Raw genomic sequence first — 24,422 nt, 5'->3', positions numbered from 1 at the left:
AGTTACAAACTAATGAGGTTACGTTTATACATAAACTTATATAACTAATCTTAAACGAACCCGTGATTTTCACGAGTATAAAAACTAGTTTTAGTTTAAAAAATGGTAGAAAATTTGATTTATGCTTAATTACACATTTTTGGAAACGTATGGGCTAATTTGGTGCAAGTGAAACTTAAGGAGTTGATTTGCACATAGTATGAAAGTAATGGGGATAATTTGCTATATCCCCGCTAATAAACAAGCTAAACTTTATATCCCTATTATCCCAAAAATAATGAATGAGAATGTTTTTTTTTTTTAAAGTTATTTGATTGAATTAGTGATTCAACCCAATATATTATGACAATTTTAAATAAATGGGTTATTCGTGTCGAATTTGTGTTAAAAGAGGTCTACTATAATCCAACCCATTTAAGTTTTGTGTCTTGCCAACCCAATCACTTAAATGGATCATATCCTAATCCGCTAACTTTGTGTTGGATTTGTGTCCTGTTTTTAGATTGGGTCAATAATTACCACCTCTATGAGGTAATTCCACCTTTCAGCCGAGGCTGACTTGGTGTCTAGGTAGCACCGACACGGACACGGACACTGACACGACACGGACACGAGACACGACATCCCATGAAATTTAGGACACAGGACACGTCATTTAAATTTAATAAAATATATATTTTATAGTTATTTATGTGTGATTTTATTTTTGAAAAAGTGTTGAATATAAATTTAAATAAGTGAAGGTAAAACTTGACGTTAATTATAACTCATTCTCATTTCCAAAACAAAAACCAACTTATAATCAATCTATTTCGACATCTCATTACTAGTCTAAAGAACATCATTTACCCCCAATCCAACTTATTTCCCCCACCAAATTAAACCATATAACAATTCACGCCATTTACCTTAAATTCAACTTGATTCCGTTTGAAGGTGTGTCCAAATACCATGAACACGGCTCAAAATACCATGGACACGTGTCGGACACGTGCCCAAATAAAAGATGAAAGTTAGACACAGCTTTACAAGTGTCCCGACACGTTTTGACGTGTGGCCGACCAGTGTCGTGTCCGACACGAAAAGACCGATTAGGAGGAGTGTCCGTGCTACCTAGTCTGGTGTATCCCGACAGGCGAGAACCCGAACACTCTCGGCCTGTTTAAAAATATTCAATTGGGCCCAACATAAGTCAAAAGTGGTAATTCTTGGTGAATTTGGGTTGGATTTTAATACCAGAAGAAGAAGAAGAAGGAGGAGAAGGAATATCAAGAAGTAATGGAGAAGGAAGTGCGGTGGGTGGCGGGGTTGGAGAACTGTTTCGTATCACTCCCACTGTCACTCCTTGAAACACTCGAGTCAACTCACCCGACTCGCCAACTTCCTCCCTTCCTACCTCTTCAACTCATTTCTCTCTCCTCCGATGACGTCATCTGCCACGTCTCCTGGTCCGGCTCTCCCTCCTCCTCTCCCGCCATCGAGGTCCCTCCCTCTCCCTCTTCCTCTCCTCCTTCAACTTCATTCCAATTAATAACACGAATCAATGATTGAGACGGAGGGACTACAGTTTACTCCCCATGTCGCAATCATTTATTTACCTTTTATTTTCTTTGGGTCGAGTATTTTAATCAAACGTAAACAATGATTAAGACGGAGAAATATCATTATCCCTTAAGTTTATGCCATTTTCATATATAGATAGTCAATTGCCAAATAATCAATCAACTATGTTGGCACCCATATGTTTGTTGATGATGGACCCAAACTGCAGATTTCTCAAGAATTTGCGGCCTGTATTGGTTTGCCAGATCGTACGATTGTACGAGTACGAGCTCTTCCCAATCTGCCCAAGGCTAGCCTTGTTACAATCGAGCCTGTTACAGAAGATGATTGGGAAGTTGTAGAGCTCAATGCTCAGCTTGCTGAAGCTGCTATCTTAAATCAGGCACCCTCTCTTTCTCATTTATGCATCACTTTTTTTACTTGTTTTCTATCACTTTGCCATCTAAGCTGTACACAGCCTTAATATATCCCTGATTCAGAGTGGCATTGTCGTATCAGGTTCGCATCGTTCATGGAAATATGACCTTCCCATTATGGTTGCATGGCAATCGTGTTGTTACTTTTACTGTGGTCTCCATGCTGCCTGACAAGACTGCCGGTAAGGCTTCATGACTGCTTAATCACTTATGTGTCTGCTGTTCTACATTATTAGGATGCCTTTATAGATCATTTTTGTATCTTACTTTGATTTCCGAGGTTTGAATTAAAAAATGTCCACCAACTCTATGATACTAGTACTCACTTATATGTATGCCACGTCTGATTAGTTATCATTTGCTTACTTTCACATTTCAAAATTCATCCTGTTCATTGAATAGAAGATAACTATGTCCATTTCAACTCACAGCTATAGTGAAGTACATAATCAAATAATGTTTGTGCAGTGCAGCTGGTACCTGGGACTGAAGTGGCAGTTGCGCCAAAGCGGCGGATGAAATCTGCTGATCATTGCCGTAATTCGAGTTTCGGACATTTAAACAGAGCTCATCCTTTCCAGAAAGTGCTCTTGCGTGTTCAAGATCCACATAACAAGTTGATTCAAGAATGCAATTTAGGAGGTGTTACTATGGGTGTTGAGCTGACTTCAATTGCCTTAGTTCATCCTGAAACAGCCAACAATTATATGCTTGAACCTCTTCAAGTTGTTGTGATAGTCCCAAGGCTGTCATCAGTGATGAAAATTGAGAGTTCCAGGAACCAGGCATTGAAGAAGCAATTATCTTCTTCGGGAAAAGATCTTAATGTTAAAGTTCCAACTAACAATGAGAGGGATTTTCCCTATGCAATAGTTCGTCTGGTGTTTTCAGAATCTGCTTCTAAAGGACATCTCATGCTATGTTGGAGTCTACGTCGGTATCTGCGAGTAAGGTTTCACTCATGTATGTTATTCTTGTTTGGGAAGACTTCTTTTGTACTACAGCATTTTATTTATTTATTACTCCGTATTATTTTATAATAGTCTGCGCAATTGAATGAACCTATAGTAGGTTTTTTCCCTGGTCCCTTGTTTTTAATTTTTTATCATTTACGCATCTTTAACTGTGGTTTAGCTAGTAGACGCTAAGTAGGTATTTAGTCTCTGCTTAAATCCTGAAGTAAATATTGACTTCTAAACTGTGTCATAGATTTTTCTGAAGCTAATTTCTTGATGCCGTTAATCTCTGTGAGGTTAATAGAAACCTGCTTTTTCAGCGGTCGTGCTTTACACTTAATCTATTTGGTTCCATGACGGCCTCTTTAAGATCAAGATATTATATTTCCATTGCTTACTTATTACCTTCAGTCAGCTACATATGCCCGGTAAACTCAACGTTTGTGGACTCGGATCCTGGACCCAAATTAGATATCTTTTGTGTTTGGTATAAAATGAAGTCTTTAACTATTCTTGTAGGCGTCGAACTTCCAAGTATTAATAATTGTTGTCTTTGGGAGTAAACAATCTACCTTTATAAAGAGTAGGTCAGGCTTGGGTTTGCTTGATTAACTATCGCGCTTGAGGGCATTGCTCCGCTTCACTTGTTTATATGATTGTCATTCTTCTTTTCTTTTGGAAAAAGGGCTATGAATTGAAAGTTGAACTATTGTGGGAAATGAAAATGCACAAGACATATTTGAAAAACCCAAATTGTATTACAACCTGCCAAAAGTACCAACAATTACATCAATATTAGCCCAGTGATTCAAGGGCTCTCTCGCAAATTGCGATGTTATGGAAATCGGGTGTACGCAACCATTTTCTTATACTAACATAGAGAAGCTTTTTCCAAATGACCTAAAATAAATTTTTTATCGAAAGTTGCATCAATTGACCACTACTCACTAGAAGCACAACAAGTTAGTGAGCCATTTTACTTTATGTCATTATAATCCAGAACCAAAGAATAAGGAGTTTTTGACTCTAGTGGAAATGAAATTATATACTATAACTTGCCAATCTAAGAAAAAATCATTTGAAAGTATTTTAGGTCTAATCTAATGTTGGTTCGGCTATTCGGCTGAAGTTGGTTTTGCCCCCGAGTATAACCTCTAATTTGGTTGCTTGTTATGCCTTCCCATCCATTCCAAACTACCCATGAGGTAATTGCACAAATATTAATAACAATAATAAACTGTTACAAAAGGTGAGCAAGTGACATCTACAGTTACTAGTTTACTAAATAGACCAAAGTAGTAAGCAAAATTTGCTGTTGTTTGGATGACATTTTTCATAATATCGAGTATGTTTAAGGATAGTTTGGACATTTGAGCCTGATGGAATTGTTTCCAAGTAAAATTTTGATGCATTTGTAAAAGGCGCTACTGTCTAGTTTTATGTGTATACATTACTGAATTGATGTTTCTAAGAAACTGTTTAAACCTTAAACTGTTGGATCATCATCATGTAGGGCTTTATGTGCAAAGCTATTTTGAGAATGGGAAGAAAGATGATCCTTCATTTTCGCTTTCACCATGCCAGTTTAGGATCCTCCGCAACAGCAAGGATCCTGGAAGTAATACCACTGATGTGCTAGATGCCAGTAATAATCTCGAGGACAAGCTCTCAAATCTGACGTCGTCTCTTGACATGAATGAAACCGATTTCTCTCTGCCGGGGGAGCTTGTCCCTTCAGTTTCATATGTTACACCTGACACTGTAGATGGGAAGACTGGTACCCCTTCCAATATAAAAGATAGATTAAAGGGTCTCATTCATGCTTGGATAATGGCTCAGCTCCGAGCTATATCCTCAATGACTGAAGTAAAGCCTACCTCGCTAGTTTTGGGTCCTGCTACTTTTCTCAGCTTTAAATTGATGGCTAAGGGCTCTGCACCTCATGATAAACAAAAAACAACAGCAATTGAGACTGCAGAGGATACAACATTGACGGTGCAGTCTGGAAATGAGATGTTGTATATTTTATGTAGTAGTGGTGAATCTTTACTTGGTCAAAAGTACAGTGCTTATGAGCTGGAAATTGGAGGCGATCAGTTCACCAGATATAATGATGACTTAAAGTTATTCTGTGAAAATTTGAGTCTTGCTACTCATGTGTCCTATAACACCTGCGCTGACTATGTATTCAACCAAACGTATGCCTCAACCGTCTCTTCTTTGAGTTGGATGGGAACCGCAGCTTCTGATGTCGTTAACAGTAAGTACTTCTCTACTCTGCATGTATGGTATACATTACATTACATATCTGTATACTTATATAGGACAATATATACAAATGCTTTATGGTTTTAGAATTTAGACTTTTACTAGCTCTAGGTTTTACTTAAGTGCTTGTTAACGTTGGTAGTTTCTTTTTTCTGATATTACTAGTCTTTCCTAACATTGTGAATCCATGTTGCAAAACAGTATCCATGACACAGGACTGGGCTATGTTATTATATGCAGAACGCACCACACTACATTGCTAACATATTTTGAATCTATACTTCCAGGGTTGACCTCGCTGTTATCTCCTGATTGTGGAACCCATCCATTACCTGGTCATGTTCTAATCTATGGGCCTCCTGTAAGTTCATTATTTCAGTTTGCGAACATTTGCATACTCATTAATATTTGAGAGGAAAGAACTGTAATAGTAATTGATGTATTTATCTTCTCATCAATGGCGTGTTCAAATTACACATCCACAGAGAGACAGATCTGACCCTCATTAACCTAACTCATACTCATGAAGGCTCTGCATAAGGATTTTTTTGGAGCTGAAATTGGTCCCTTTTCTTTCTGTTTTTGTACTTTGGTGCACTGTTTAACATCTTGTTTATTGATCATTATTTTGCTTTTAATTTTGAGTTAGTGGAAGGCCAGTTTCTCATCTTGAGCCTCTGAGGTGAGCAGAGGAAACTCAGAGGATGTCCTAGTTGCAGTATATAACTTAAGCCTAATGTATAAGAGTTAATTCATAAAACATTACTTAATACTCTATATCACATCATTTGTCATTTTTTCGTAGTAAGCGCTTGACTTTCAATTATGAAGTTTATATTAGAATCGCAAGAAAAACTTTCTTTGGACTATACCTCATACAATTCACTATATTTACTCAATATTTTGAGAGATATTTTAGAGAAAAGTGCGTTTCTTGAAATCTGGGATACTGGATTCGCTTAGTAACCTACTGAACCGTTTCACATGAATTATCGAATTGTGGTGTTTAGGTATCAATCTTGAGCGTATTACGAGTTCGGATCGGTTGTATTCCTAATCTGGTAACCCTGCTTGAAATGTGAGATCACCATTATATTTTGAAACAGAGGGAGTAGTCAATGTACTAATCTGTTTTAAAACACTTGCCGCAATATTTTCTCCAAATCTCTTTTGAAGTCCATTTTTGGCCAAAACAAAAGACGTTCTCTTAGCAAATATAAACCATGAGGTTCTTTATTTTTGCTCAAACCTGACTTGGTAGGAGGGGAAGACCATTTGTGTTTGATAGTTACCTAAAGCTGTCTTTTTATTTGGTTAAATTTCCAAAACTGATTATTTGTAGGAAGTTTGAAAGAAACCTTTATACAAGGAGTGAGTTTCGAAGAATTTTTTAGTGGGAAGTAGTTTTTAAAAGTGGTATATAGCAGTTAAGTTTTTATCAGTTAACTCAATTTATAATGAATCTATATACTTTAGATTCCATAATGTTTCTTTGTATGTCATGTATTTCTGTGGCGTTTGTGGAACATTTTCTTCTAGACAACTCTTTAAAGATAAATTATGTATATGATTTTGTATTAAGATAATGGCTTTTTCCTGATCGAACATCTCATTGATTATGATCAGGGTTCTGGGAAAACTTCACTTTCTTTAGCTGCTTCAAAATCCCTGGAGGAAAACAAAGACATCCTAGCCCACACGTATGTAGAAGCTCACTAAAGTCTTGTAGAATGTTTTGAGTTGTAATTAACTTATTGTTATCTTGGAATTTGTCTCTGGAGAGAGTACTGAAATGGAGATAATTTGGTTCAGTGTGTTCATAGGCTGCTCAGCATTTGCCATTGAAAAGGAATCTGTTCGACAAATGCTATGTCACCATTTATCAGAAGCTTTGGATAATGCACCCTCCATTGTTGTGTTTGATGATCTCGATAGCATTATAACATCCTCAGGTGACACGGAAGGGTCTCAAATGTCTGCTTCTGTAGTGTCACTTGCATCATTCATTGCCGAGATCATGGACGAATACGGGGTAACATTTTCTCCTTATTTTCAAACTTAAAGCATTGTTGTTAATTACCCAGTTCTTCTACTGCTCTGGTTCAAAAGGGAGATAAGATGAATGGAGATTTATTCTTGTGAATTATAGAGGCGATCCCATAGTACGTAAAATCCCTTCTAGTTAAATGGACTATCAACTTATTGATATTACTGCAAAGCCAGAGAACAATGTCTCTTTTTACAATGACAACTTCTAATTTTACATTTGTTTACTTAAAAAGGATTATATTCCATGTATGTGTCTTTTTATAGTTCGGGTCATAGTGAAATCTTAAACCTTTTAAACTTATCCTTTCAGACATTGGGTGATTGATTACCTTCTTGAATCATTCAAATATAATACTCGTCTCATCAACTGCTCAGAGACGCGCAATATGACAAGCAGGGACAATATCAACATTTCTATGTTTTTTGCCTCTTGAAGTTATATACTCCGTATTTTTTAAGGAAAAATTGTCGGTAACTATAAATACCACTTGTTGTAACTTGCTATCATGTAATATTTGTTTTTGAAAACTTTCTACCTTATAAAAGACCTGTGACAAAAAATTGCTACCTTTTCTGTCATCCGACAAAAATCACAGTAGATTGATGGATTTACCCGTATGTTCTTATTAGAGATGCCGATTTTTTTGATGAAAAAGTAGGGGGAAGAAGGGTGTAATGTTTTAGGTTAAGGGTAAAATGATCATATATACTTATATATGTGCACTTTTGTGCTTTCTCTCCCCTTTATAATATTCTTGAGAAGGTTTGCTGATGAAGACGTAAAACAGGAAAATTGTTTTTGACGTGGTGCAAACCTTGTTTTTTCCCCTCTCGTAAGTCATTTGTTTCATTCTATATGATAGGAAAAGAGGAATAACTCATGCAGCCTTGGACCAATAGCATTCATAGCTTGTGTTCGTGCGCTTGATAGCATACCTGAGTCATTGACAGCCTCAGGTATTTCCAGTTACTGAGATATTATGTATATAGGGAGCTCACATGTTGATGCTATCATATTGCGAATTTTTAACTGGTATTTTGACACCTTCATGGTCAATTTTGTTGTTATTAAGGGCGATTCAACTTCCACATACAGTTGCCAGCACCATCGGCCTCAGAACGTGTGGCTATCCTGAGACACGAGATCCAAAAAAGTTCTTTGCAATGTTCTGATGATGTCTTGCTGGACATAGCCTCTAAATGTGATGGTTATGATGCATACGATCTGGTAATACTTCACTTGATTGAATTTATTGTTTGTTATCAAGATAGCTGTATTGAATGATTTTTTTTTCCTGGGCTAGAGCTACTGGCGTCACTCCATGGCCTCATCAACAATTTTGATTGTGTGTGAGTCCATGTGTTGAAAACTAATTAGTGTTTGTGTTTTGGTATCTTAACGCTAACACAGGTGTGTTGACTTGTAAAACAATTCGTAGTTGTTTCTTGATGCATTTGTTCTTAAAATTACATAATTATCATTTGACGATTTCAGTTCTTTCATTTTATTGCTAAATGTTAGCGTTCAATCATCTATCTTTCACTTTTCTCTAAGCATTATAATAACTCATTAGAGTATGTTCAAGGACCAAGGTTATTGTTTCCATTCGCATGGTTGCTTATATAAATATATTTGCTGGTGTAATTAGCATTGTTGACTCAAATATGGTATGATTGTACCTTTAAAGTTCCTTTTGAATTTATAAGGTCATAACGATGCGATCCTTAGAAGTTTCAGTGCGTTTCAACATTCAAAAGTTGTTCTCCCTCTGGCCACAGTATCCGATTTTGATTTATATACTTCTCATTTTTGCCTGCATTGTACCACGTGTCCTCTTCCCCCTCTTTCTCTGGCGCATTATTTGTTATTTTGCCTCTTTGTAATATCACTTCAATGCAGGCGATTTTAGTTGGTAGGACTATTCATGCTGCCATCTGCCGGTATTTGCCATCTCATGAGGCTGCGGAAGACCAAATGAGACCTAGCATAACTGCAGATGACTTCTTACAAGCTAGACAAGATTTTCTTCCCGTTTCAATGCGGGACATAAGTAAGGCTGCACCGGATGGTGGCTATATTGGCTGGGAAGATGTTGGTGGTCTCGTTGATGTTCGGAATGCCATTAAAGAGGTATATTTCTCTTTTTTTATGCCTGTCAGTTGTTGGGCGGTGTAACTCTTCAGGCATGATCCCTTTTCTTATTCTATTTTTTAGGTAAATCCCAGTCAGAATAGTCTGACACGTGTTTCCAGTTACTGAGTTTGGTATCCCTGGTCCTGTACATTTACCTATTTGACAGCACTAAAATACGGTGCTTTGGACTTGGGTTTTAGCTTTTTTTCCGTAATAGCACCCTGAAGTTGGGTAGTTTCGGCCTAGTTTTCGATTTTTTGGAACTGGATTCTTAATGGTATAATATCAACTAGTATTGAGTATAGCAGTGATTCATTCAGCTATGTCTATCACTCTATTGGTCTAATTGGGTCCGGTGACATTTGAATATAAAATATTGTTTTTGTTTTTCTATATATTATGTTATTCATATAACTCTTCCCCCCCTTTTTCTTTTCTTGTTTGATTACAGATGATTGAACTGCCATCGAAGTTCCCTACTATTTTCGCAAAATCTCCATTGAGATTGCGGTCAAATGTTCTCTTATATGGCCCTCCTGGCTGTGGAAAAACGCATATTGTTGGGGCTGCAGCAGCTGCTTCATCACTCAGATTCATTTCAATAAAAGGACCTGAGTTACTGAATAAATATATTGGTGCATCGGAACAAGCTGTAAGAATTTCTTTTCCAGTCATCTTGGAACTCTATTTGTCACCACTAAAAGTGAACTATTTTGTACTTCGTATTTGGTAAATTTCATGCACTACTCTTTGATTTAGAATTCTATTTTTTTTTCGTTCTGTTGTGTTTTGATGTACTATTAGTGGCTTAATAAATGTTGCTGTGGACTAGCTAGCTAGTTGCTAATTATCATGTTTGTGGTCTGGTGCATGTTATTGCATCTTCTTGGATTACTCTAGGATTATAAAATTGGTAAATCTTACTGATTTGATCTAGTCATCTAGCCCATGAAAGTCGTTAATTAGAGTGTTGAAAAATAAATAAAAATTGAGTACTTATGGCCACCTGAAATCTTTGCTGATCCCTTCACACAGTTTGCAGGCAATATAATAAACAACAGCTGCTGAAGCAACTCGTAGATGGCGCTGTTACAGTTAGGATTGTACTTATTGAGATTTTGAACACCCAATTACTTTCTTGTCAGTGCTGCTTATGTTTACGGAAACAGCATATAGATGATTCTCTTACAGTTTTAGGGTCTTACGTATTGAGATTTTAGACATCAAAATATTTTCTTTTCAGCGCCGCCTATGTTTGCAGACGTCATTGTCTGCATAGATAAAATTAGAGGATCCACTTAGTAACTTAGAACATTGGTGTAATACCTTTCTTGTTTCAGTAGAACTAAAACTTGTTATCTATACTCTATAGCCTAGACTGCAGTTTTGTCGTGAAGTGATTATTTCTGCTTCAGAGTACGAATTTGATGTGCAATGTTATCCCAAAGAGAGATTGCGTTGTAGTTAACAATAGGGTCACAGTCAACTGGCTTAATGTGTGCGGTTGAAATGAACACATTAAGATTTAGGAGCCTCTATGGCACGAAAATAGCTCTAAAAAGTTGTAGTAAATAGACGAGCACATTAGAAAGTTTCTTTTATGTGTATTCTCCCTTATCTTTTTAATTTAATTAAATGTTCAATCAATTGTCTCAATTACATATGTTGTGAATGGTGGCATATATGCATTTGTCATGATACCATAAAGGATAGTCAAGCGATACAAGGTGATGAGTGTAGCCATTCGTAGCTTTGGTTGAATTAGGGAAGTAACTTGGTATTCTGGGAGGAGTGAGAAGCTTATTGTAGTTAGGTGCAGCCTTGTAGGGTAAGAAAATGTGGGTGTAGCACTTGCCTTTTTTCTAACCTGTTGAGGATGTTACACGAGACATGAAACTTTGGACATTAGAACGAGGGTTAACTGTTGCTGGTTATGAAATATGGTTGTTTTGTTTAACAGTAGTAGTTTTGCTTGTTAGTTGCTTTCCTTTTATACATTTTCTTCTCTTCTTTTGCTTACTTACTTTTACATCATTATATTAGGAGATCTCTGTAGGTCTTTTTAAGATGGAAGTGAATGGGTCACTCTACTGTGGGCCATATATTATTCGTTGTAGTTTAGTTGTAATTAAACTTTTAAGGCGCTTATTGCTCAGCTGATGCTTGTTTGGTCTTGAATCAGTCAACATAACTCTATATTCTTCCCTACACATTATCACTTCACTAATGATTCTCCACTTTTTCCATGTCTGTAAATTTTTGTTACTGCTTTCATTAATCACGGAGCCTGTTTTCAGGTTCGAGATGTATTTTCCAAAGCTGCTGCTGCCGCTCCATGTATCCTTTTCTTTGATGAATTTGACTCCATTGCCCCTAAGAGAGGGCATGACAACACTGGTGTCACTGACCGTGTTGTTAACCAGGTTCAGTTTCTTGTTATCAGGCTATGGAATTAATTTTGTTTTTAAAGGTTGAACTTTGTCTTGCTGTTTCTAAGCCGAAAATAACTTTTCTGGGTTATTGCAATGCAGTTCCTAACTGAATTAGATGGTGTAGAAGTGTTGACTGGTGTATTTGTTTTTGCGGCAACAAGGTCAGTACATCCATGAACTCCTTGCTGGTGTTATATGTTGCTATTATCTCTCTGATACCGAATCATTTTATTTATTATTCGCCTCTTTTCCCCTTGTCCTGGGACATAGTGGTCAGGGTCCTGTCCATAATTTTCATAGTGTTGAGATATCTGAATTCAGGGGAATCTTTTGGTTGATAAATGCTTTGCTGTATGCCTGGTTAGTAATCTGCTACATTCCTATGCTGTCTCATTCTTTATTCTGTGAATGCTACCTTTGGAATATTAGATATTTGTTCGGCTTTGCATCTGCTTGCAACACTTGTATATAGAGGTATGACCGTTGTCTGACTGCTATGGTAATTTTACAAATATGCCATCAATCTACGCAATAAATTCCGAAATTCATACCAATCTAAATTGACTAAATAATGTTCACATAAGTGATAATTATCCCCCTTCACTTTGTTTACTGGTGAAATTAAAATCCTCAAGTTTCTATTGTAGTAATCAACCCCTTATTTTTAAGTAAAAGTAAAATCCAATACAGGTTTGGCAGATTATCTTTTTTGATCTGCCCCATTGGCCTTTCCGCCTTTGATATAGTCATCTATCTTCAACAAATGACGCCTTTGTTTGGGAGAAGACGCCCATATCTCTTATTGTGCTTTCCATTTTATTCCAAGCGACGGTTTACTTAATTAGCTTCTCTACGGGCTTAGGTAGCGCCATAGCAGGGATTCATTGACTTCCTTTTGCGATTTCAGGACTTATGAGAGAATGCTTGTTTATATTGTGAGAATGTGATTTGCTCGTTAGAGAATGTTCATATGTTCTGTGAGATTGTGATTTTCTCTTTGTTTATGTTGTTAAACAACTACGTATTTCAAATTAATGGATATGCTCTTTTGGCCCTTCTCATTATTTTCTTACGGTCAGTGGATATGTATTTTATTTGGGTAGCTGTAACTTTTGACTGCAGTCAGATCTGTTAAATATTTGGTTGATTTACTCAATACACTTTGAGAACTTGTCTGATGATGAATTTCTCTTGTCAAGCAGTAGACCTGACTTACTTGATGCTGCTTTGCTGCGACCTGGCCGTCTGGACCGGCTGCTCTTCTGTGATTTTCCGGCTGTGCAGGACAGATTGGATATCCTGAGAGCCCTTTCTAAGAAGGTAATATTGGTCTTTTCCCCCCCTTCTGTAATCTGTTTCTGGTGCTTGTACTCTTCAATTTGACCAAAAATCTTACTCCTATTCATTTGACTTCACTACATTTTCCTTTATGGTACATTCCAATCGATTCACTACCATTGTACTTTGAGTACGGATAACCTAAAGAAACAAATTTCTTGAGCATGGGCCCCAATAGATTTAGGTCACTTGGGTCCGTTACTGATCGGGTTAAAGCAGGTGTGGCCATATCAGGTTTGGGTTTTACTGGGTCAATATAGGATTGAGTTTGTTTCAGGTTCATGTAGGGTCATCATGGGCGACATGTCGGTACGGTTTGGGTCATTTACGAGTCAGGTTATTAACATATATTTTATCTTTTGTTTTTAAGTTTTGATTGATAGTTGCACGTTTAAACTATTTTTAGCTGCTTAGTTTAAGTTAAAGGCAATACAGTAAAATGTTAATTTGATATTATTTGGATAATTATTAAGCTAATTTGTTCTGTGGTGATCCGTCGGGTCAAGTCCACTTTTGCCAACTCTATTCCCCCTAGCCTCCTCTCAAAAACTTTCATTTCGAAAACTTTGGCGTGGAGCAAATGGAAAGAATTAAGTGAATAGAGGAGGTAGGAGTTTCATCAATTAGTCAAGTTCAATAGTTCAAGTATCTTAAGTATATATATACGTGGCAGTTGCTCTGACTGTGATTGTAAACTCGTTTAATTTGCTAAATTTCAATGATATAAGTTATTTATTTCCTAATATCACATGAAATTAATGAGGAGGTTGCTTCTGGGCGAAGCATAATGAAGATTTCGTCATTCATTTGACCGACTGCTACTTCTTAATACCAGAAGCTGAATCAGTGTAGTCAATTGTATGCTTTCGTCCATCATGTACCAAAAAAGAGTATATAGCTTTTGCTACTTTTGAGGAAGTGTAGTTGACACTCCATTTTCAATACAAGGATTCATGCAGGAATGAATGTGACTCATTTAAAGCAATAAACATTCATATTATTTTGGTATAAATACTGCAAACCAGAATAAATAAATGCGAATACTATGAGTACTCTAAAAGGGTCGTCTAGGACTCTTTCCCAAGACACTCCCTAAGGAGTGTTAGAAGACTTTCAGGGTGCACATTGGCGCAATGAGAAGTAAATAAAGAAAAACGCCCGAAGGTGGTGGCATTGGCCCACCCCAAGGCGCCTGAGGAACGAACTACACTCAAAAGGCATGCTATTATGCTATTTGCCAATTTTCATATTCCTTCTGGATTTAACCATTGCCTTTGTCCATTTATTGGGGAAGTTTCTATTTTCGCGTTGGTCCTCTATTTAAACAAAAAGGGTATTGTTGCAGGAAAAATCCTTATAAACATACTTGTTTAATTGGAAAAAATTACGAGTCTCATCTGTAGGCAGCGCACACTTTCCCCTCGGGCCATGCACCTTGTCTTTATGGTCCCTCATCGCCACGATAGCCTTTCTTTTAGTCTTGTAAAACTAAGATATGCATGTATAGGAAATCACCTGACAATTATGTATAGAGATGATTCTCGTTGTTTTGCATGTTTTTCCTTACAGTGTTTCATGTGCACTGGCCTTAAATCTCCAGTCTAGGGCTTTTTTTTTATTTAAATATAGGGAAATATACAATTTTTTCCCAGTTTCTTAACGATGTATCAGGGAAGGTTATTGGGTGCTAAGCAGCGTACTTAGGCGAAATAACATAATACACATGAAATTGAGAGGGTCTATCTATTTGATGTTTGCCTGAGTAGAGAACCAGGCCAGAAATTCTGAGCTGTCTTGTAACAAAATGGTGGAAACATGTCATTGTCAAGAATTTGTTCACAAAGGTATGTGACATCTTCACTAATGAGCTTAGGATGTTTTCCAGCTTCCATTGTCAGATGATGTTGATTTGGAAGCGATAGCAGTAATAACTGATGGCTTTAGTGGTGCGGATCTCCAAGCCCTTTTATCCGATGCCCAGTTAGCTGCAGCTCAGGAAATTATAGATAATGGATATGACGGCAAGCAAGGAAGATCGCCTTTAATTACTGGTCCATTGTTAAATAATGTTGCTTCCAAGGCTAAACGATCAGTGTCTGATTCTGAGCGGCAAAGGCTATATGACATTTATAATCAATTTGTAGACTCGAAAAGATCTGTTGCTGCTCAGGTTAGTCTTAACATCCACATAAACTACTTTTTTCTCAAATGTTCGAAGACTGCAGTTTTTAAGCTAGTGGTGAGTCTTGTGAGACCGACCCAGATATTCCCATATTTTTCGTTTGAATTTATGTCCAGTAGGCAGGTCTCAGATAAATTTATGTTTTAGCTAGAGAACTGGTTGTAGCAATCAAATTCACTTGCTACCAATCCGAACATGTGAAATGCTTTTGACAAGTCGGAACACCAAATTTAGTTGCACCTTTTTTTAACTCAAGTAGCTTATTTTTGTAAACTGACATAAAAACTGTCGTGCAGTCAAGAGATGCCAAAGGCAAGAGAGCAACATTAGCATGATCAGAAAGACGAGGCAATTCTTTGTGCGAAAGGTCCTTTCTTCAGTATCGCGTTGACTTCTAATCCTCTGGATTAGTAGGCTATACTTTGTTACTCTTCATTTCTGCTTGGGGCATTTGAGGTCTAGTTGGTGTGGGTGGGCATGTTGCATGTAGTGTAATTATATTTTGAAATTTTGATCTTGTATCTTCTCTTGTCATTCCAATATGGAGTATATCTTGTGACTCGTGTTATAAAATGGTATACTTTTGTACAGGTATAATAACAAGCATATAAAATTTTCCTCCGGGATTTTCGTGTCAGAAGATGTTTTATTATACAAGGTTTGACCTCACCCAATTTTCGTGTCAGAAGATGTTAGTTTCTAATAGGATTAAGGTTCTCTTTGCCAATTTTGGGATTACTTTGCACGCCGTACAGTGTACTCACAATTAGACCTGGCAAGTTTGACCTCACCCAAGCGACCCGACCGGCCTGACAGAACTTTAAAATGTCGCAAACTGAAACGAACCTGATCTGACCAGTTGATAAATGATAACCCATAACTTGACAAAATCCGATTAAGGTAGACCCGAAACCAAACTGTGGCCCTAGTTGGCCTGATACATGTTTTGCCCCAACCCGATCCAAGCAAACAGCTGGCCCAGCTCGAAAGATAACCTGAAATTGACTCGAAAGTTTACCCGATCCAAAAGATTACTTGAATAATCTTGACATTAGCGAAAAGATCTAAGGAAAAGGTTGATCCGGTAAGTAATCTTATAACTTCGCTAGATAATGATTATAACTCAACTTGAATTGATGAGCCAAACCAAGCAAAACTCGATCTAGACTTAACTTGGTTCGACAAATTATTGGAATGACGTGACCCGATAATGAACTTGATAATGATTTGATACTAACCCGAACTTGAGCTAAGAAATGACTCAACTAGCCAAAACTTGATTGGGGCGCAGTCATGACCTGAACTTGACATAACCCGACCCGACTGACACAATTGTCACATCTACTCACAATCTTAAGAGTTATAAGCACTTAACGACAGCAAAACTTTTGCAGTTTTGCACTTCACTCCCCAATGCACTTATGCAAGCCATGGACCCCATGGCAGTTAACCATAGCTCGAAGCTATAATGCTCTGGACAAGTTTGAGTTGGTGTATATTTGGACTGCGCATTTAAGTCATCTGGCTTATTCAGTAGCATGTATGAGCCAACATTCTTTTAGGCAATTGGAGTTGTCATGTTGGAACATAGGATGATCGTGGACATAGTAATAGTAATTGGAATTAATCCAAGTTCGAAGTTTCTTGCATTCCCCACAACTCTACAAATTTAGCCAAGAATACAAGACACCGGACATAGATGTGCCGTATCAGCAAGAATACACCAATTGCAATCTAAACTTTACAGCAAATGAAGCGACTCTTCATTTTAAGCAACTAATGAGCATCAACACCCATCTACTTATTCAACTATTGATGCGAACATTAGGTTGTTGATATCCTTGGGCATGGAGTCTTCCTCTTCGTCGCCTGCAAGCACACAGCACAATTAGATACAGATTAAACACCAAGACTGGTACTGGTTCTATTCCGAATACCTCTAACGAAAAGTTAATGGTTGAAAGGAAGTCCATTATTTTTTTAGGGATGATTAAATATCACAGCAAGGTACATTTTTTTGTTAGGATATTCACAAGTAAAGATGCAGGCTTTCTATTGACGGCAAATAGCTGAAAGGAGCTTCGACTTTATACTTCTTTCACAGTTATGAGGAATCTCAAAACCATTTGTTTTTCATACGTTGACATTGGAAAAAGAAATTAAAACCATACTAGTCTGTCGTATGGTATTAAATATCGGTCATTACCTAAATGATTTTTTTCCGATAATTTTCAATATATCGGTACAGACCATAGTTAACTGAGACAGTCAATATTTAATGATACTTGGCCGATACAAGGCTAAAAAGGCCGATAAGGCTTATAGGACAGATTCACAGATACACAAAACAAGCCACCATAAACCGGGACATTGGAGCAACCGCATTATATTAACCAATGTCCATTTGTGACGAAGACTGCAATTTACTAACATGGACTGTGGCAAAACTTGGATTACTAACCTGTTTTTGCTCTTACGTGACTTGTCCACTCCTCAATGATCTGCAAATAAATCATGTTCGCAAATAGAGAAGATTAAATAAAACACAGCTCTGCTAATCTAATAGTCTTTTGCAGGTAAGAACTACATGCTTATAAGTGAGAAATCAAGAGAACAAATGTAGCAAAGCCGAGCATCAGAACCCCATAAGAACTGCTAAGGGGATTCTTGCTGCTGGTATATACAATCAAAACCCATCATTTGCCACTAGTTTCATGTTGGTTGCTTGCTGGCAAGTGGTGTCAAGACTACAAACACCACTTGGAAAATCGACAACCTTTAAAATACAAAACACATACTCCATTCTTCTGATAAAATTAAAGAAAATCAAATTTGTTAGAAGCTATGCAATATAATAACAATAACAACGACAATGTCTTAAAGGTTTCAGCAAATGGGCGGGCGAGGAGGGGTTGGATGTACGCAACCTTACCTTAGTGTCAACACAGAAACACTATTTCCAAATGTCATTCATAGCTTAAACAATATTGTAAAAATATTGGAGGTTGTTGATAGCAACTTAGCAAGTGTTTCAGACTTCTTTGCTTTGTAACAGAAAAATGCACAGAATATCAATAATTAACAGAAAAGGCACAATACGGTCACCTGGTTAAAGCTGGAATATGCTGAATCTTCAGAATCACTTGTCACTGGGATACCAACAGATGTTTGCATTCGCTGTATCATGCTTCTATTGCCAGCCAGAGTAGACCTAGCCTTATCTATCAAGTCCTGTAGGTGGACAAATTTTGCTTATAAGTTTCTCTTCACGTTGAATTAGCAAATATGAAGGCTAAAATTGTTGCTCAGAAGAGACAAAGAGCCAGCTCTTCCCCTCAGTCTACTTAATATTAACTCTTACGTGACTCTCTCATATCATCATCTTCAGAGTTGTCAATGTGCCTGTTGAACTAGAATGAGGAACTCAGAGCTAATTCTGAGACAGTGCTTTCTTTCATTAGTTAGTAGGTTGATGCTCAAAGCGTTATTAGTGAACATATATACTCAAATTGTGAAGTTTACTGTTACATAATATTAGCAGAAAATTAATCCCCCAGACTTTTCCTCTCTACCAACTACTTTCAAGCAAATCCTCAACATATACAAAAATCAAAATTACAAATGCATAGAAGATCAACTCTGATTTCCCACAATAATCATTCTAAGAGACAACTCTTGAGCTTCTATCAATTGGAGAACTATTTGTCTGTCCTCCACCATTTAGCTAGTTTAATGACATTTCTAATTGTCTAAGCTTCCTAGTCAAACAACATAAACTAATATTCCTTCAAATTCCTCAAAACCGAAGATTTTCAAACACCTGTCACACCTCTTACTCCTAAATGTGTAATGTAACAATTAAAGTGTCAACATAAACGGTCCAGCATCTCAAATCTTGAGAACGCGTTCAAATATTTGAACATGCAATTATGTTGTTCCCATCACATTCATATATAATCTCACTCTTCGTCAAAAGTCTTTTACGTATAAAGAAGGAGCACAAGTGCGTAATAGCAGACAGCTAACTAAAATAATAAGTCGAGAAAAAAGTTCACTCCATTAGAGACAAAATCTAAATAGTTCTCCAACAATTAAATCCCTGTTCAAAATATCTTACAAGAAAACCAGCAAACCAGTATTGACAATATGCTAATATTGCAAGATCTAAAACTGAAAAGGATTAGAATTTAAAGACAAATGAAGGTAGTCGGATGCAAGGGAATGAAGAGGGAACCTGCTTAGCAGCAAGAAGCTGGCGACATTGATCTTTAAGAGATGACATTTCATCCTGAATCTTCTTAATCCTCGCTACCAATTTCATAGGATTTGTCTGACATTCACATATTTGACAACGATAATGTCAGTGTAGACCGTTTTCAGTTTTCACCCAAGTGACTACAATTATCTGTCGCGATAATACATCATCCAAAAGAAAAATCGTACATGCCTATTCCAGAATACTGAACACATTCACCTAAATCAAACGGAAAATTGGCAAATTTCATATCAAGAGCAAGACAACAATAATATAAACGAATGACCCAAACTCCCAAAGATACCCACGCCAAGAATTGCATCAATTGACTACTAATCCAGTATGAGTATATACGAAGCGTACATAGTTTAGTGAGTCATTTTACATTATTCCAAGCGAGTCTTTTAACTCCCTTAATTTGAAACCAAATAACGAAATTGAAGCTGGGAACACTTAAAGCCAACTGACTCAAATAATCATAATTAGTAGTCCCTCAATTTCTCCATCTTCTACATTCGGAAAAACACGATAAAAACGAGGATTAACATTATAACAAAGTTACGCATCCAACTCAATAGTCAGGTATTAGGAAATTGGCCATTTCAAATCAGTAAAGTAATGCTTAATTACAAATTAAACCAATCCAATCAAATTATGTAACCCAGAATAATTAATTATTGGTTACAAAATCAGCGAAAATGAGTAGATAGATAAAAGAGAAGTTACATTATCGGGATAAATTTGGTGAAATTCTTTATCGAGTTTGAAATGAACAAGAGAGAGATCATGGTGAGCTTTAGTGAAAAGGGATGCAAGATTGTCAACAGCTGGGTGGTGGTGCTGCTGCTGCTGCTGGTGGTGTTCTTCCTCTTCGTGCCCCATCTCTGATTTCTGATCTCCCCGCCCAAATCAAAACAACCCTAGCTTTCAAATTCACCGCTAAATGTAAGGACCAAATATACCAAATAGTTTCGACTTTGGATTTTAAGGGCCCCTTCTTTTCGGCTAATTCATTTTACTAATTTAATCCACTTTAATTCAGTTCAACCCAATTTATAATTTAGTTCAGCTCAACTTATTTTAGTTTTAATCATCTCAATAAATTTTGATTCAGTTCAGCTCAACTTATATAAGTGTTCAATAATAAAAGGAAGATGCACTAAACATACTAGTTTAATGAGGCATATAAACATGATAAGTGTCCAACATCTCATCTCCTCCAACCGTGACCGGAACACGTCCATGATGTCACCAATACCATCAATCAAGGTACTCAGAACACGTCCGTGGTACCGGGCCCGAGTGCGACTTGAGTTCCCTGCCAGATGACATGCCTCACCGCATGAGTCCCTCTATAACCCAAGTATTCAATGTGCACATTCCCTTGGAGTGGGAAACTCCAAGGAAGACTTGAGCGGAAGATGGTTTCCCAACCGCCTTCCGTCTCCAAAACTATCATCAACATTCTCCAACCATCTCTCAAGTTAACAATTCACCAACAACAAGAACAATTAGCCAAACAAGCATGCCATTAAAATTCATACAACAATCAGTTCCTACTCATAACTTCATTAATTCATTTCCCTTCTTTCAATTGCTTACATGTTATGATGCAAGATAATTAATAGGGTTATTTCATGGGAATAATCCATCCTAAGCCCCCTCTTCCTATATAAATCCATCCTACTATTTAACTGAGAAAAATCTCATCTTTGACGTCATTTATCTTACAATGTACCAGGTAGCCGACTACTTGGTTGTCAGGTCACACTTTAAAAAATAAAATAAAAATAAAGGTAATTTCCATTGAAATCAATCACCAATCCCCTCAACTCACATACCAGCACAATCAATCATCAAAGTATCAAACACCAAAAACACCAGCTAAATGGCCAACTTCATCTCACACCACCGTCCATCATCAATCCCCTCCTCTCCACTCCCTACCATATTCCATTGAAATCATCCCTTCGCCTCTTTATACTTCTTGCTTCATCACCAAACATCAAACACCTAAAACCTCTTTTTACTTCTCCATCATCCTCACTTGTCGGCGGGTGATGAACAGTGATTGCCTTCAAATTAAATTCGACTACCGTACAAACAATTTTCTGGGTTTAGTAACACTTACGTCCGTTGCTCTCTCTTCTTCAAAACCCTTTTTTCCATTTTTTTTCATTAATCTCATTTAATTTTCTGGGTTTTTGTTCTTTGTTCATATGAATTATATCACATTGTTTCTGGGTTAACCAACAACAAACCCCAATTTTTGAGCTCGATTTGGGTTAACCCGTTTCTTCGCTCCGGACAAGAACCCGATCTAGCAGGCACCATAATTTTTGGTCCTATTCATAATACTATGGTGTAGTGGTGGTTGGCTGAAGTGGCGGCGGTGGTGATGGTGAGGGTTGTTAATGGAGGAGGAAATTAAAGGTTTAAATAAAAAAAAAAATGGGACTCACCTATCAGTTAACCAGTGGAGTTTATGTGAGAAATTAGAAGGAAGAATAGGTGATTAGGAAAAAGTTGGAACATTAGAACGAAGAAGAAGAAGAAAAATTAGAAAGAGGGATGGGACTCACAATTCACAAGGTCACCTGTTTAGAAACCGGGAATATCAGGTCATAAATTGGGTTAGTCTACTACAAGTTAAATAACGTCAAAGATGGGATTTTTCTCAGTTAAACAGTAGGATGGATTAATATGGGAAGAGGGGGCTTATGATGGATTATTCCCATGAAATAACCCTAATTAATATTAGAGTCATCCAACATACTCATTCTTCCCAAAATCATCATGAGACCGCAATATGTACCAAACCCTAATTATCCAAAACATGTTATAATGCAACTACTATGAAATAAATGTAATTAATGGTCTTAAATGCACAATTAAACACTTATAACACCATAGCTAAATAGGGAAACCTTACCTTGAGCTTATCTTCATAATTCCACAAGTTAATCCCTAGAAATGCTCCTCAATGAAGCTTCCTACACATATTAATTACTATAATCAATACTACAATCTATTATAATAAACATACTAGTTAAACCCTTTATTTATTCCTCTTAAATTCCATAGCCTAATTAATTGTGGTGTAACAACTACACTTAGTAAAGTTATTAAGACAAGATTAAGAGATTAAAGTCGAGGTTAACTTACAACCAAAGGTGGATGAACAAATGGCAAGAATTCTTCTCTTGAAAGACTAGGGTTTTGAGAGAATTGAAGGTGGGTAATTTTAGAGAGATAATTGGGGATGTAGATCGAGAGTGGTGAATAGTGTTTAGGATGGGGTTTTGGTGGGGAAAATCTGAAGAGATAGGGTTATGAAAGCGACATCTCACCAAACAAATCTCGTATAAAACTCACTCGACCGGCACTCGGTCGAGTGGAAGCCCACTCGATCAAGTGGAGGCTCTACTCGGTCGAGTGACCGACTTTCCAGGCTTTTTAGCCTACTGTATTGGAGTATTCGGTCTTCCACTCGGTCGAGTGGAGCTGCACTCGGCCGAGTGGAGCTGCACTCGGCCGAGTGGATTCTTTATTCGATCAAGCTATAACTTAAATAAATACGAGGTATTACAATCTTCCCCCTTAAAAGAACTTCGTCCCCGAAGTTCACCCCCGACACTAGGTATGGGATATATCCTCTAAGGTGCAAGATGGCGGGTTAGTGTAAATATAAGACTAGTGTTGACCCAAAGATGACGTTATGTGACTACATATACGAAAAGAATGAATAAAGAAACTATATTTAAGGTACTTGCGTAGTACACCCTACCCCTCTAGAAGCATGGTTACGACTTACGACCTCGTAACCGACTCATACCTGCTTGAAAAGGTGGGGGTAACGTTCTTTCATATTCTCCTCAGCCTCCCATGTGGCCTCCTCCACAAGGTGATTGGATCACAACACTTTCACCAAGATTGTCTCACCGCCCGTGTCTTGTCTTCCTAACCTTTCGGTCTAGGATATCTTTGGGTGATTCTACATAAGTTAGTGCGTCATCTAGCTCAATCATCTCGGCCTCAAGTACATGAGACGGGTCACTTACGTACCTCCGTAGTTGGGATACGTGGAAACATTGTGGACGCGGTCTAAGGCCGGGGGAAGGGCTAGACGGTAGGCTACTTCCCCGACTCTATCTAATATTTCATACGGACCGATGAACTTTTGGCTCAATTTCCCTTTTTTGCCAAACCTTATTACTCCTCTCATGAGCGAGACCTTGAGTAATACTTTGTCCCCTACTCCAAACTCGATGTCACTTCTTCTCAAATTGACATAGTTCTTTTGCCTATCTTGTGTCGCTCTCATCTTCTCACGGATTACACGGACTTGATCAATCATGTCTTGGATCATTTGAGGTCCCAATAGCACGACTTCGGTGCTATCGTCCCAACATATCGAGCTTTGGCATTTCCTTCCATAGAGAGCTTCAAATGGTGCCATGCCAATGTTAGCGTGGTAGCTATTGTTATAGGAGAACTCAATCAAATGTAGCCTTTCTTCCCATGAACCTCCAAACTCTAGAACACAAGCCCTCAACATGTCTTCCAACGTTTGAATTGTCCTTTCCGTTTGTCCGTCCGTCGCGGGGTGGAAGGCCGTACTCATTTTCAATTGAGTACCCAAGGAGCTTTGAAGGTCTTGCCAAAATCTAGATATGAACCGCGAATATCGATCCGAAATGATGTCTTTTGGAAATCCATGAAGCTTGACCACATACTTGCAATATGCCTTAGCTAATTCTACCTTGCTCCAAGTGCCGTTCATTGGAATGAAGTGAGCCGACTTGGTTAGTCTATCCACGATAATCCAA

At 37.5% G+C, this 24,422-nt stretch overlaps 2 protein-coding genes across 5 annotated transcripts; one reads left to right on the top strand and one right to left on the bottom strand.

Moving 5' to 3' along the window:
* The first annotated feature begins 1,126 nt into the window (after positions 1–1,126).
* LOC141605524 (peroxisomal ATPase PEX1) lies at positions 1,127–15,973 on the top strand. Of its 4 annotated transcripts, none has more exons than XM_074424336.1 (18): positions 1,183–1,482; positions 1,772–1,945; positions 2,062–2,161; positions 2,448–2,942; positions 4,449–5,195; positions 5,491–5,564; positions 6,830–6,903; positions 7,016–7,235; positions 8,116–8,209; positions 8,326–8,480; positions 9,153–9,383; positions 9,838–10,038; positions 11,684–11,809; positions 11,918–11,979; positions 12,140–12,178; positions 13,021–13,138; positions 15,042–15,326; positions 15,635–15,973. In XM_074424336.1, exons 1-18 carry the CDS (start codon positions 1,279–1,281, stop codon positions 15,671–15,673), a joined length of 3,438 nt encoding a protein of 1,145 aa, XP_074280437.1. In that variant the 5' UTR covers positions 1,183–1,278; the 3' UTR covers positions 15,674–15,973. The 4 variants fall into 4 exon arrangements, with proteins under 4 accessions (XP_074280438.1, XP_074280437.1, XP_074280440.1 ...); XM_074424338.1 differs by having other exon boundaries at positions 1,225–1,482; positions 2,453–2,942; XM_074424337.1 differs by lacking the exon at positions 12,140–12,178 and having other exon boundaries at positions 1,127–1,482.
* Positions 15,974–16,910: 937 nt separating this feature from the next.
* LOC141605523 (uncharacterized) lies at positions 16,911–20,618 on the bottom strand. Its single transcript, XM_074424335.1, has 5 exons — positions 20,320–20,618; positions 19,573–19,668; positions 18,444–18,569; positions 17,800–17,839; positions 16,911–17,207 (listed from the first exon to the last, which is right to left on the bottom strand). Exons 1-5 carry the CDS (start codon positions 20,473–20,475, stop codon positions 17,140–17,142), a joined length of 486 nt encoding a protein of 161 aa, XP_074280436.1. The 5' UTR covers positions 20,476–20,618; the 3' UTR covers positions 16,911–17,139.
* Positions 20,619–24,422: the final 3,804 nt, after the last annotated feature.

This window comes from Silene latifolia, chromosome 10 (genome assembly GCF_048544455.1).
Source record: "Silene latifolia isolate original U9 population chromosome 10, ASM4854445v1, whole genome shotgun sequence".
NCBI classification, from domain to species: Eukaryota; Viridiplantae; Streptophyta; class Magnoliopsida; order Caryophyllales; family Caryophyllaceae; genus Silene; species Silene latifolia.
This window is presented reverse-complemented; position numbering and strand designations above follow the sequence as displayed.

What these genes read in the sequence shown, in the direction of transcription:
- LOC141605524 (XM_074424336.1), top strand. Translation starts at nt 1,279, where the DNA reads ATGGAGAAGGAAGTGCGGTGGGTGGCGGGGTTGGAGAACTGTTTCGTA. An exon ending in GCTGCCTGACAAGACTGCCG is followed by an intron (nt 2,162 to 2,447) that starts GTAAGGCTTCAT and finishes ATGTTTGTGCAG; the next exon opens with TGCAGCTGGTACCTGGGACT. An exon ending in TTCGGAATGCCATTAAAGAG is followed by an intron (nt 9,384 to 9,837) that starts GTATATTTCTCT and finishes GTTTGATTACAG; the next exon opens with ATGATTGAACTGCCATCGAA.
- LOC141605523 (XM_074424335.1), bottom strand. Translation starts at nt 20,475, where the DNA reads ATGGGGCACGAAGAGGAAGAACACCACCAGCAGCAGCAGCAGCACCAC. An exon ending in ACCAAATTTATCCCGATAAT is followed by an intron (nt 19,669 to 20,319) that starts GTAACTTCTCTT and finishes TGTGAATGTCAG; the next exon opens with ACAAATCCTATGAAATTGGT. An exon ending in AGCTTCTTGCTGCTAAGCAG is followed by an intron (nt 18,570 to 19,572) that starts GTTCCCTCTTCA and finishes GTCCACCTACAG; the next exon opens with GACTTGATAGATAAGGCTAG.